Source organism: Cryptococcus neoformans, chromosome 3, assembly GCF_000149385.1.
Source record: "Cryptococcus neoformans var. neoformans B-3501A chromosome 3, whole genome shotgun sequence".
NCBI lineage: Eukaryota > Fungi > Basidiomycota > Tremellomycetes > Tremellales > Cryptococcaceae > Cryptococcus > Cryptococcus deneoformans.
In genome coordinates, this window is record NC_009179.1 from 406,839 (window position 1) to 420,436 (window position 13,598).

Sequence of the window (13,598 nt, forward strand, 5' to 3'; positions counted from 1 at the left end):
TCTCCACCCGTAGCTTCTGCATGTGGCGAATGAAGAGATCGGTACATCTTCCATCTGCCCATACGTTCAACTTCACGATCCTATTTACAATCCTACCTACATTCACAACAGTCTGTCACCAAGATTGGCGCAGCGGAACAACTAGTAACACCTCTCATATTTAAAAAAGAAACGAGTTCTCACACTTGCTCCTATTTGCCTTTGCCAATGTCTTCAGGTATCAAACGTCATTATCACGACGACGCCTTCTCGGCAAGCGGAAGGAGCGATAAATCCCAAGGAAGTGATAGGAAGAAGCCAAGGGACTGGAGAGAGGCTTTCCTGGATGATTCACCTAGGGGAGAGCATGGTCGTGAGAGGGAACGGGACCGAGAGAGGCCGAGAGGTTCTGAGCGAAACTACGATAGAGAGCGACAGTATGGGGACAGACGGGGATCTTACGATGACAGGCGCGGTGAAAGATACAATGAGAAAAGGCAGGGAAATGGCGAGCATCGCTCTGGTCAAAGGGACCGAAAGGATTATCGTGAACGTGAGCCCGTGAAGGGAGATTATTCTCGACGATATGGTGACCGAAATGATCGTCATAGGGACGATCGCAATGATTACAGGCGAGATGTAAGGTACAAAGAGAGAGAGAGAGCCGAGTGGGTTTTTATCCCTTTCCTGAGGGATATTGAGATGCTCATCTATACATAGGTCCCGTAGGTCGCCTCCAACAACTCAATCTGGCCAACTAGGATCTTCGCGGCCGCTCAGCCCCCCGCCATCTAGACCTCCCCAAAGGACATCATCGAGGCCATTAAACTCACCGCAAGGGATCCCAATGGGTAAATTGGCAGCTCCATCGCCTGGCTTTAAGCCTTCTCCAAGGAGCCCGGTTCGAGTCGAAAGTCATCAGAAGTCGTCAATGAGTCGCTTCTTTGACGCTGAACCTGAAAAATCTGAAACGGGGCCTGCCCCATCTAAAGCAATCGACCTTCCCGTTGATCCAGAGCCTATTGTTGTTGAAGAGGAGCAAGATCCCGCTAAGCTGCTTGAAGAACGTAAGAGGAAGCGAGAAGAGATCATGGCGAAATTCAAGACTACTGGTGGTAAGACCTCTGTCCCTGTCAGTCCCAAGATTGCTATAAACGATGTAACTGGTGGACCAGGGATGGAGAGTGTCACGAGCGGAGGTACTCGGACAGGCTGGCAAACTGGGATACAAAGCGGCAGAACGACTGCTACCGGTGAGTGATATCTGTCGGATCATTTTGCCAAACCTGTTGACTTTCTAGATCAAGGTGCTACGCCACTCCTGAAACAGCTCGGTACAAGCTCTTCCAACCCAACTCCGATCCCTACCCACGAGCCTTCTCTTGCTTCTACCCCTCTGGGCCGAGATTTCGACCTCTCCAAGCAAGCATCTACTACTAATGATGTCACCATTCCTATAGAGACTAAGGTTGAGGGTGTGGGTGCGGACATGACGGTTTCAGCTGCTGACTATGATCCCACGCGCGAAGGTTTAGTTGATCATTCCAAGCGTCAGAAGGATTTGGGGATAATCAATTCCCAAGCTAAGGAGATTGCTGAGGGCGTTGGTGAACCCGTTCTCGTGGAGGATGATGAGCCAAAGGAGGACGAGTATGAAGAAGTGGAGATCGAGGTAGAAGATGACGAAGACGACGAGTTTGATATGTTTGCAGCCTTTGGGGGTGAAGAAAAAGAAAAGAAGATGAAGAAGGTTGTCGTACGACGATTGAAGAATGGCGGGGAAGGGGCTAAACAGGATATCATTAAGAAACCCGCTAGCACAATTGCACCGGAAGTCGTGGACAATGTTGATGACTCGGATGGGTACTACAGGATTACTCCAGGAGAGATTTTGGATAATGGGAGGTATCAGGTGACGATCACCCTCGGCAAAGGAATGTTTTCGGCGGTAGTGAAGGCCAAAGTTCTGAAGGCATTTGGACAGGAGAGGAGGCAAGATGTGGTGGGGAAGGAGGTGGCTATCAAAGTCGTTAGGAGTCAAGAGAGCATGTGAGTATCTCGCGTGTGTCTATTCTGCCACGAAGTTAATGAATAAATAGGTACATATCTGGACGGAAAGAATCCCAAATCCTCCAAAAACTCAATGACGCCGACCCAGAAGATAAGAAGCATATCCTACGTCTCGAACGCACATTTGAGCATCGAGGGCATCTCTGTATCGTCACCGAGAGTCTCAGGTAGGGCCATTTATCTATGTCAGATACCGGCAAAGTGCTAACTCTACGTTAGCATGAATTTGCGGGACGTAATCAAACGCTTTGGTAAAGACGTCGGTCTCAACATGCGTGCGGTTCGAGCATACGCACATCAATTGTTCCTTGCTTTGTCGCTTATGCGTAAATGTGGGATTGTACATGCTGATGTGAAGCCTGATAACATTTTGGTGAGTACTGATGTCAGTTGGAGCTCAGCGTGATTCTAATGGAAATTTTAGGTCACGGAAAACAAGACGACATTGAAGGTCTGCGATTTGGGTTCTGCGGCTGAGATTACAGAAGGAGAAATCACCCCTTACCTCGTCTCCCGATTCTACCGTGCTCCTGAAATTAGTGTGTACTGTTTGTTTATTCAAGTCGCTTCAAATCTAATATCAAACAGTTCTTGGTCTTCCCTATGATACAGCGATTGACATGTGGTCCATCGGCTGTACCCTATACGAGCTTTACACCGGCAAGATCCTCTTTCCCGGCAGGTCCAACAACCATATGTTGTTACTCATGATGGAGCTTAAGGGTAAGATCAACCATCGAATGATTAAAAAAGCAGCTTTCGGTACAATGCACTTTGATGAGTCGTTGAACTTTATCAGTATAGAGAAGGACAAGATAACAGGGCAGGCGAGTTTAAATCTTTCTGCGGGCGATATGAAAAGGATACTTACGCAGGCCTCAGGATGTCGCCAAGACAATGGTCATCAACTCGGCTTCAAAAGATCTTCGGTCCCGTCTCGTTCCCCCGTCGTCTGTTCAGCTGAAGATGAAAGACGATGAGTTGAAGCAGCTTCTGAGTCTGGTAGATCTGTTGGACAAATGTTTGCAGTTGGACCCTGCTAAAAGATTGACTCCGAGGGATGCCCTGTTGCATCCTTTTGTTGCGGGTCCTTAACTATTTATACGACATGCGTTGAAAGCTTGATTCCGTGTACATCTCGCCTATGCATATATCTTTTTCTGAAACTTCAAAGAAGACGAGGTAAGAGATGATGAAAGTGCCACACTCAGTAGGGGACGTAATGGCCGCGTATTTCCGAACTTCGTCTTCCCTGCGTCCTGGCGGGGTGCCATCTGTCGGCTGTGATCCGTACAAAGATACCTCAACTCTATCCTCGCACCCACATCTCGTGAGCCACACTCGCCACAAACAACCCCTCCTCGCTGACCACAAGCAGACAAAATAAACATGTTCGGTCTCCGCGCTTGGCCCACTCCTGTATGTTTCCTTCACCATCCCTTCGGCCGTATCCTCCGACGCCTTGTTTCCCATCTTGTTGACTCTTCATTACCTGGAAAGCAAGAGAATAGGATGCTGATGCGTTATGCTGTTGGTATATTTAGGTCGTTAAGCCTCTCTGGCCCTTCATGATTTCCGCCGTCATCACCACCGCCGGTATCTGGGCTGTCCAGGAGAAGGCCGTCAGTAGTACGTCCTCTTTTTTAGCGTTGTTGAAAGTGGAGTTGATGACCGTTCATGTAGCCCCTGACGCCCTTAAGGACCCCAAGAACCCTTTTGGTAAGTTAGACATGAATTGAAAGCCCGAATGTCACTTGTACCGATAATTGACGATTGCAATTAATAGCTGCTTCCAAAGCCAAGCAGAACGCCCACTAGATGGGGATCATATGATGATGCAGCGAAATTGAAGAATTGCTATGTTTTGGGACCATGCTGCATCATAAGAACGTACAGATCGCCAAAAGGAATCGTATGCAGGCTGGAGGACAAGATGCTAATTTATGGAAGGGTGGCTTCGAAATGTGCATCTTGGTCGGCGAAGCTATCTGGGATTACATCAGCATCCATTTACGACCTATTCAGCTTGAACTAACCTCTTCAACCTTCTCAAGCCCGAAACATCCTTCAGCTTATCGCCGGCACTCGATCACGTTATGGTTCACAACGTCTGGTCATTTTGTCACTTATCATACTCACCTTGAGTGTGTCGTTCTACTCGTTTTGGATGGCTCTTCAACGGCAAACTCTACTCGCTATGGGCGCGTAAACTCAGACACAAAATTTTGTCTTCTAATAAAATTGCCCTACTTAATAAGTATTGTGCAACATATCAGCTGTCAGTCAAGGGGATCAGCCAGTTCAAGGTGTTCTTCGTTAACGAGGTAAAACTGCGCATACATAACGATGGGGATTCAATGTCGTGATTGAATGATACAGCTGAATAAAAACTACATCATAACTGACGGTAGGGGTCATATGGCTGGATCATTATTAATAATTAATTAAGGACCCGTTTGTGGTTGCGGTGAGCGTGTCACGAAGATTCGAAGGGAAGGGCTGTAATAAGGAGTGTAGTCTATGGCGGCTTTCGTATGCGAATTTAACCACAAAAGGCTACATCGGAAATTGTAAATTGTATATGTATGAACCATTACATCGTTGTAATAGTCGTTATGAACTTGCAGTTGCCATATCCAGTTTTGGCCGGTAGAAAACGAGGTTATAATCACGTGACTTTGTTGCATAGTGGAGGGGGAATAATTATTGATTGATTGACTTTGGGTTGCTTGTGATAAGATTTCAGCTGTCGTTCAGCCTGTAATCTGTAGTCTGTATACAGCTGTGTAATTCACAGCGGTCAAAAACAACAGGTTATCTCGTAAGATGGACAAGGTAAGCACAATCATGACACTCAAGTCAGATTTGACTAATAATAACTTAGAAGAAAGCTCCAGGGCAAACCGTCGCGAGCTCTAACTGGCTTCAGCTACAGAGTGTACGTATGAAGCTTCTTCCGTATTATGTCTCAGATATACATATACTGACGGTCACGATAAAGACCTTATCCACCATTACCAAGGAAAAAGATGTGTCAAATTCCAAAGCCCACAATTCGCGGAGCTCTCAAAGTCCATCGAGCAGCCTCAGGAGCTCCTCCAGAATACAACGCAAGAGTAAGCATTCTCAGGGGGTCGGGCAATACATGGGACGAGTCGAGGTTGCTTCCACGGCCAAAACGACTGTATCGTAAGGTTTTCGCTGGGCTGACTGGAGTCTTTGCTGATTTGAGGTACTGGGTATAAGCGAACGACTGCCATCACCGACTATAAGCCAGTTGAGGAAAGGGAAAGTCATCTCCAATGAACCATGTATCCTTTTAGAGGCATTTTCGGATTCTCCGTTATTGCACGAGCTTAGACATATGGTCCTGGGCAATCACCTTTTGTCAGAAAGTCAAAAAGAGTAAGCGGTTTTCAGTGCGTATTGCGTGGTATACTTATTAACGTATATCGCTCAGGCCAGGACAATAGTGAGCCGTGACAAAACAAATACCCTTATATTTCTTTTGCTAACCGTTGATAAGCCTCGCCATCGATTGTGAAATGGTTGGTGTCGGACCCAATGGCATGGAAAACACCCTCGCCCGAGTCTCCATTGTCAATTATCACGGCGCGGTCATTCTGGATACATTTGTGCAACCCCGTGAACCCGTTACCGATTACCGTACATGGATCTCTGGAGTCAAGCAGTCCGATTTGTTGGGAGCGCCGCAGTTTGATGAGGTAAATAAGCAGGTGGCAAATCTACTGCATGATAAGATCTTGATTGGGCATGCTATAGATAATGATCTGAAGGTATGTAATGATTGCTAAGGAAAGAGGCGAAAGCTGACTTAAAAGCAATAGGTCTTGATGTTGACTCATCCTGGGCCCCTCACTAGAGACACTCAAAAATATAAGCCCCTGCAAGAAATTGCCAAAAATAAGAGACCAGGCTTGAAGAAACTGTCAGAGTTACTGCTTGGAGTTCAGATTCAGACAGGAGCTCATAGTTCTGTAAGCCGTTTTAATTGCGCCTCTTCTACAGGCCCTTACATCCCCTCCCACTAGGTCGTTGATGCACGAGTGGCCATGGCCTTATACCGACTACACAAAAAAGAATGGGAACGGTCTGTCTGGCGTCAAACAGAGGCATACCGGAGTATTTCTTCCGTCAACAAACCTGAGCATGTCCTAGGCAAGCGTGGGCATGATGAAAAAGAAGCTGAGGATGGAGAAGAAACTGCGGGAGAAAGCAAGCGGAAGAATAGGAAGAAAAGTGGTAATGGCGGTGGCCGCCAACAGTTCCCTGGTGGTGGGAGAAAAGGGATCAGTAGTGGTTTAGATGTCATTGTGAGGAGGAATGGGCAAAGGGTGGATGAGAATGGGAGAGGGGATGGAACCAGTCGCAGGAAGGCTGGCAGGGGGGAAATATCGACTTTTACTGGAGGTGAAAGTTGGTGGGAGCAGCCAGCGGCATGATCCGGATTTGTCCAGTGGGATTAGAATCGGTATGTATCACCAGTGATATTGTTGTAATAAACATCAACAGAGGAATGTGCTCAAAATTGAGCATCATGACCTTAAAGAAAGTGGGAAGATATGGAAATGATCCGCATAAGGCTACATGCGATCAATAACCCACCAATATAATACCGAAACCATATCTATACGAAGTGCATCACGAAAGCAATGTAGCATAATTTCCAAATCAAAGGCTATTCTCAATCATGGGAGTGAGAGAGTCCTCAGGAGAATCCCCATTCTTATTGAGATGCGTTGTGTCGCGAGCGGTGCCCTCCTCAGAAGCGCCTTCGTCCTTCTCAGATCCTTCTGAAACTTGACCCTCGGCAGCCCTCTTTATTTCAGCTCTTGCTTGGATACGGCCATGGGCCTTAGAGCCTCGACCAAAGATTGTAAAACGACCTTCGTGCCACTTCATGACAGCCAAACCAACGATAACCGCAATCCAATAGAAACAGTAAGAGAGGATAGATCCGAGAGAAGCAGTGTTGTTCCAACCTTAGCATGGGGAAGGATCAGTTCGGAACTCGATATGTACAAATTATTTTGAATAACTTACCCAAAATGGCATTGAAAATCTGCCAACCACCGTTGGTGCCGACAGCTCCCGGCTCGGGATTTCCGTACTCAAGATGCCAGCTACGGTGATATCAGTCAATGATAGACTCTAATGGATCACTTAAGCATGCTTACACGTTACCAGCAACCTGGAATGAACCGGGGCCGTTACCGGACTCAGCGACATCACCACCGACAGCAGAAGAGAATCGCTAACGAAAAGGGTAAGCAAAGAGGAATTACAGATGTATATGCGGGCGCTTACGTAGTATTCGAAATCGTAAACACCTTTCTGTCATGTCAAAATACAACCCCTTTGGTTAGTCCCTGATTATCTGAGGCGATAGTGCAGCAGACGCTTACGCTGAATAATCCCGAACCAATGAGGAACAAGAAGCAAGTAGAAACAATCAAGAACCAGTGAAGGGCCAGAGTAGAGCCAGTGCGGTAGATACACCAACCTTATCGATAGATGAGCCGCGTAATAATGACACGATGAACATATTTAGCTTACCAACGAAGATACCGGCGATGAGACCGACGATCGCAGCAATAGGGATAGAGGCACCATCTTGACCCAAAGAAACCTGCGGGACAAATTCAACGTCAGAGGCTCTCAATACACCAAAGGCAGTGGGGAGTAAGCGGTCTCAACTTACACCACCAACGAAGACAATAGCCTCCAAACCCTCTCGTATCACAGTGATGAAAGGCAGGAAGAAGATGGCATACTTTCCACTTCGAGCCTTCTTCTTCATGGCTTGCTCTTCGGCAAGTTCCTCCTCGGTGAGTGGCCTGTCAGGCTCGCCATCTTCCTTATTGCCGCCGAAACTGAAGAGGGCCTTGCCGGCACGGTGAGCGAAAGCTTCGGAAAGCTTGATACGCCATTTGACACGAGATTGGTCCATCTTCAAAAAGGTGAGACCCATGACGTAGATGATGATGCAAGCTATGGAAACAGGCCCATTATCAGCTATCTGAAGAGGAGGTTCACGCAACAACGCACCAATAAGACTGAAAATACCCTCCCATAATTCTTCTGTGTTGGCCCACAAGTCTGTCAGAGTCTATTATAAATCACAAAGTATTAGCCAGCGAACCCTTCACAGTTCTTCAAGTTGGATACACGTACAGTATACCACTATAGCACGAGAACCAAGATGGAAGATATTAACAGCGTATTTCTAGAAATAACGATAATTTGTTCCAGGACTTACGACTATTGCGATAATCAACATCAGTACAGTTGGTTATCAATCGTCAAATAAATAGTGACTCACCAGCAATAAAAGCAGCGCCGACAGCAACGGCAATAATGAAACCAGTCAAAGTACCCGCCCAAATCTACACAACTGTCTCAGAGTCTATCACTTGGAAAGATAGATGGAATAATGCACTGACTTGAATACGCATTCGCCGAAGGATTCGTTTCGTTTTCTTTATTTCCTCTTCCTCTGAAAGATGTTGAACTTGGGCATCATCTTTCTTGGGGCCTCCAGAGGCCATAAGCTGTTCCACGAAGGACAGCAAAACCCTTTACGCAAGAGCGTTGCTCACTCAGCGCTTCCTGCGGACCAGTCCTGAAGAAGAGACTTACGAAACGATGATGGCCGCCTCGACCGTCTCACGGAAGACGATGAAGAAGATGGTGACCGAGAACAGGTCCTTCGCCATGGTGAAAGTTTGGCGGCAGTAGAGTCAAAAAACAAAGAACACTGAATGAAAGTCACAGACTCTTAGGGTGATAATAGAAGAGTAAGATGATGGTCCAGGATGCTACTATTTAGTACGTATTATATGCTCTCTTATTTTTGTCGGCTCTTTCTACCCGAAAAATCACCAACTTTTTGTAGTAGGCAGACCTGATTACGGGTCGCCGCTGCGAAGGACCTCCTTCTTCCGTGTTCTATGTTCCCATGTCCCATCACTCATCCCACCATCGAAACGGTCAAAATACCCATAGAAAAAAATGAGGATCGGACAATTCGGACGGAGTTGAAGAGCTGGAAAGAGATTGTACCCTTGTAGACAGGTACCCGTTTTACAAGCCTTAATTGGTCAGGATCTGCGAGTTGTATTTGCGCTACTAATATAGGCTGTCGGCCGTCGAATTTTGGAAAGACACTAGTTAGGAGCCGAGATAAGACAAAACATGATAACAGGGACTCTGTTCTATTTTGGGCTTACCATGTGCCTTGGGCTCAATACAGATACAGCATTACTGCAAAATGAAGAGCGTTGTACAGCCAGTAATTAGTAGTAATGGTACATGCAGTATGACACCTCAATCTAGGTTCGTTGGCTAGGGGAAGTCAATGTGTTCCGGCTGCAGAATGAATGCACTGACCATCAAGCTTCAAGCGTCGGAATTTTCAACTCGAAGAAAAGGCAGTTTAGACGAGATCGAAAGCAAAGAACAAGAATCTATAGATAGTCTCGCTACTAGCAACGGTCTTACCGCGACTGCACTAAATTAAGTTTTCCAGGCCAAGTGATTGAACCGTCGCGTAAGAAGAATGAAGTCAGCATTCAGGGTGACCACACGACACGCACCTTATAATAAATAAATCTTGATAAAAAAATGAAACGGATTGTTATCTGATATCCGATTTGAAAGAGATCTCGCAACTGGCATTGCAGTAATTTCGACGAGAGACGGGAAAAAAGGGAAGAGGTAGGATGATGCGATGTGGCGCATGGAGAAATGAAGCTGTCTCTGGCTTTTTGCTATATGTACTGCAAAGCATCGTTGTGAGAAAATGCCCGAAGTCAGCAAAGAGAATCTAGAAGATGAGCATCATATAATACAGACGAACGTACAAATAATAGTGTATAGAGGCGGAGATGAAGTGCTAAATTATTATGGGCTGATTCAGTGCTGCCGCTACAGATTTTGAATGGCACATCTTCTGAGCTTTGGGCAAGAGATATGGTCTCAGATTAGGAAAGGAAATGGGGGGGATCGCTTGTAGTAGGCGGCCTTGTGTTGCGGCACGACCGACGACGCAAGCGTTGTTATGTTTTTTATTACTATTTCGGGTGATAGAGGGAAGTGCCTTCCTTCTGAAAGGCGCATGCATGTGCAACTCGGCCGCAACCGTCTCTCCTCTACTCCATTTTGGTACTGTACGGGGCCGATCGTTCCAACGAACACTGAGGGCTGAAACGAAAGCTTGGGCACTCGTCTCGAGTCTCGATGCTCGGAGGTTACTTAGGAGTCAGTCCCACCTCTCGTGCCTCTCTCGTGCCTGAGTTTGAGACTTAAGTTGTCTTTTTATAGAATCCGCTCTTCCATCTCATCCGCAACTAGCAAGTTCCGTACCCTGCCACAATTCGCCTCCATTTCCTATATCGCAATCTCCCCTGTTGATCTTATCGGCCGACAGATTTCCATAGCAGTCAGTCTGTTTCTTGAAATCAGATAGTTAGAGAGACCTATCCTCCTACCGACCCTTATAATTATGGTACCGTATTCGACACCGCTCGTTACTGGTATTTCACGTCCTAATCCGGCAATCCTTTGTCCCTCTCCCAGGTACGATTCGCCCCCCAGTTTCGCTCATTTTCGGCTGGCACATCTCTTTTCAGGTTAGCGTCTGGCTTTTTCTTGAGGCATTTTCCTTCACTTCTAGACAAGACAAAAAAGTCAAGGTATAAGCTTCTTCACCCTTGACAAAGTGTGAACCACTTCTTAACAAACATCATTAGCGACCAATTGATAATCGCTGTTTAGTCCAGCTTTCCGAGAGCAGCACACTCCTGTATAATGCCTCGATTATCATCCTTGTTCCTCGCCTCAGCAACAGCTGCATCTGTGGCCATGGCAGCTGTTCATGACCTGTATTGGAATATTACCTATGCCACAGCCAACCCGGACCAGCTTCATAACAAAACTCAGGCCATTGGTGTTAACGGTACTTGGCCGTGAGTGTTTCTTCAATCTCTGCAACTCGACTGAGTTGAAGTGTTTGTGTCTGATAGACCACCACCGATCGTTGTAAACCAAGGCGATACTCTCACCGTTCATGCGTTTAACGGCCTTGAATCTGTGGGAACCACTCTTCACTCCCATGGCAATTATTTCAATGGTAGCAATTACTACGATGGCGCCGCTGCAGTCACCCAATGTCCTATTCCTCCAGGGGAGACACTTGTCTATGAAATCCCTGTTAATGACCAGTGGGGAACTTATTGGATCCATGTGAGTGTGTACATAGCCTGGGACATGAAATGGAAACCTGACAATGCTTCTTGTCAATAACAGGGTCACTATAAAGGCCAATATGTTGATGGCTTGAGAGCTCCTCTTATTATTATGCCTAATGAGACCAACGAGCGAACGGATATCACGTGGGACGAAGACTTCACTATCATCATGGGTGACTGGTATCACGACACTAGTCCCTACCTTGTATCCAGCTACTTTTTGAACTGGGTGAGTCGTGTCATTTAATCTCAATGACACAGGATTTCAGGAGCTGACCGCTTTATGTGATATAGGTTAACCCTACTGGCGCTGAGCCCGTTCCTGATTCCGTTACTTTCTACGTTATGAACACCACATCTGGCGAATATCTGAGCAGTAACGTGGCCCAAGGAGTGGATGTTACTGCCGATGTCAACAACAATGCTGCTATCCCCTTCGAGCCTGGAAAGAAGTACCGTATCCGTTTCATCAACATGAGCGCTTTGTCCAGTAAGTGTTATATAGCATCCGCCTCTGTAAACTTTAATGCTAATCAAGGTCTGTGTTGCTGTTGACCACAGTGCTCCATATCTACATGGGTGGTCATACCTTCGACATTATCGAGGTTGACGCCGTCGATATTGAGCCTTACCAGTCCGCCAACCTCACCATCTCCGTCGCTCAGCGATACTCTGTTTTGGTTGAGGCTCTTAACACTACTGACGCCAACTACGCAATCATGTTCTACCAGGACACTGACATGTAAGCCTTTCTGTCCTATTGGCCAATATACCATGGATATTTACTCTCATTGTCTAGGTATGATACCGTCCCTGACACTCTCGCAGTCAATAACTCGGTCACTCTCCAATACGATGCTTCATTGGGACCTGCGGACATGTTTAACATCACCGATGACACATGGCCTATTCTCGACGACACCCGATTTGTTCCTTTACAAGCCAAGGGAAGTGCCGAAGCTGACGTGAGCTACGAGCTTGGAGCGTACTTTGACACTTTTGATGATGGAACTAATCGTGCTGCCTGTGAGTTACTTTTGTTCGGACGGCTTAAAGAAGCGCACACTGATACCAAGCTGGTTTTGGCATAATCAGTCAACAACGTGTACGTCATTCCCGCTCCATGACGATGATCCAGTGATTCAACACTGACAATATGGAACAGCACCTATGTCATGCCCACCACTCCCAGTCTCTTCACTCAACTCTCCATGGGAACCGACGCTTGGGATACTCGTATCTATGGTCAGCAAACCCACGCCTTGATGATGCCTCATCTCGAGATGATCGAGCTTGTCATCGTCAATTGGGATACTGGCTACCATCCCTTCCACCTGCACGGTCACGAGTTCCAGATCATGGGCAAGTCTTTCGACGTCACTTCAAATGACAGCAGTATTAACCCTCCTGTCTTGGAGAACCAATCGAACCCGGCCAGACGGTGAGCTGATTAGTGTTCGATGCGCTCTCGGGACGTCGCTGAATAATATGACTAGTGACACTATCATGGTTCCTCCTGGAGGTTCTGTCCACATCCGCTTCAGGGCTGATAACCCCGGCGCTTGGATTTTCCACTGCCACATCGGTAAGTGTCCTGTAGATTTGTAGAGGATTAACTGTTGACGTTCATTATTAACCAGATTGGCACATGGACAGTGGTCTGGCCGTCATCATGATCACCGATCCCAGCTACTCTCAGTCTAAATTAGAAATCCCGCAGACCATGAAAGACCATTGCGCGTACTGGGGCTACAGCGCTACCGGTAACGTCGTTGGTTTGAACTCTACCACCGACTTCAAAGGTGAAGCGGTTGGACCTTTCCCTCTTGTCATGGTGAGTCTCCCCCATATTTCTGGTTGGACATTTCTTTCTTCTGTTGCTAACTGATATTCTTCAGGGTTGGACAACCAAGGCCAAGGGAGCTTTGGCTGGCTGTATCATTGCCGCCTTGGCTGGTTTCGCCTCCGTCGTTTGGTACGGTGCCGAACATTTGGACGAAGAAGAGATCGAGGCAGAGATCAGGAGGAAGGCAGAGATCAAGGCTGCTTCCGGTGGCAAGTTCGGAATGATTAAGAAGGTGGTGAAGAGGGAGTAAGAAATGGTTTTAATTTTTATAGAAAATGTGTCGGGCCTTTTTTTGTTTGACTGATGTACATTACATATGGATACCTTAATGCTTCCTTGCCGTTTGCTTCTATTGATTAGTGCGGGGTGCAAAAAGGCTTTTTTCCTCAGATATAAGAGACACTCCTAACTGATGACTGACAATCACAATTTTA

At 46.7% G+C, this 13,598-nt stretch overlaps 5 protein-coding genes across 5 annotated transcripts; 4 read left to right on the forward strand and 1 right to left on the reverse strand.

Moving 5' to 3' along the window:
• Positions 1-207: 207 nt before the first annotated feature.
• Positions 208-3,144, forward strand: CNBC1460 (hypothetical protein; the record flags this gene model as incomplete). The annotated part of the gene is made up of 8 exons (XM_771560.1): positions 208-647; positions 700-1,232; positions 1,281-2,028; positions 2,079-2,216; positions 2,269-2,422; positions 2,474-2,588; positions 2,638-2,872; positions 2,925-3,144. The coding sequence occupies 8 exons, from the start codon at positions 208-210 to the stop codon at positions 3,142-3,144; spliced, it is 2,583 nt and encodes an 860-aa protein (XP_776653.1).
• A 294-nt stretch (positions 3,145-3,438) lies between these two features.
• On the forward strand, positions 3,439-3,867 carry CNBC1470 (hypothetical protein; the record flags this gene model as incomplete). Its single annotated transcript, XM_771561.1, has 4 exons — positions 3,439-3,468; positions 3,594-3,678; positions 3,733-3,768; positions 3,836-3,867. The coding sequence occupies 4 exons, from the start codon at positions 3,439-3,441 to the stop codon at positions 3,865-3,867; spliced, it is 183 nt and encodes a 60-aa protein (XP_776654.1).
• A 1,008-nt stretch (positions 3,868-4,875) lies between these two features.
• Positions 4,876-6,512, forward strand: CNBC1480 (hypothetical protein; the record flags this gene model as incomplete). The annotated part of the gene is made up of 8 exons (XM_771562.1): positions 4,876-4,884; positions 4,934-4,987; positions 5,051-5,238; positions 5,323-5,454; positions 5,510-5,521; positions 5,576-5,846; positions 5,898-6,047; positions 6,102-6,512. 8 exons carry the CDS (start codon positions 4,876-4,878, stop codon positions 6,510-6,512), a joined length of 1,227 nt encoding a protein of 408 aa, XP_776655.1.
• Positions 6,513-6,741: 229 nt separating this feature from the next.
• On the reverse strand, positions 6,742-8,786 carry CNBC1490 (hypothetical protein; the record flags this gene model as incomplete). Its single annotated transcript, XM_771563.1, has 13 exons — positions 6,742-7,052; positions 7,114-7,193; positions 7,248-7,324; positions 7,378-7,404; positions 7,476-7,573; positions 7,627-7,699; positions 7,772-8,061; positions 8,119-8,179; positions 8,245-8,253; positions 8,330-8,331; positions 8,393-8,456; positions 8,514-8,646; positions 8,710-8,786. The coding sequence occupies 13 exons, from the start codon at positions 8,784-8,786 to the stop codon at positions 6,742-6,744; spliced, it is 1,302 nt and encodes a 433-aa protein (XP_776656.1).
• Positions 8,787-10,878: 2,092 nt separating this feature from the next.
• On the forward strand, positions 10,879-13,414 carry CNBC1500 (hypothetical protein; the record flags this gene model as incomplete). Its single annotated transcript, XM_771564.1, has 11 exons — positions 10,879-11,036; positions 11,094-11,313; positions 11,377-11,547; positions 11,613-11,808; positions 11,880-12,060; positions 12,118-12,344; positions 12,414-12,423; positions 12,484-12,759; positions 12,815-12,903; positions 12,959-13,152; positions 13,217-13,414. The coding sequence occupies 11 exons, from the start codon at positions 10,879-10,881 to the stop codon at positions 13,412-13,414; spliced, it is 1,920 nt and encodes a 639-aa protein (XP_776657.1).
• Between the last annotated feature and the right edge of the window lie 184 nt (positions 13,415-13,598).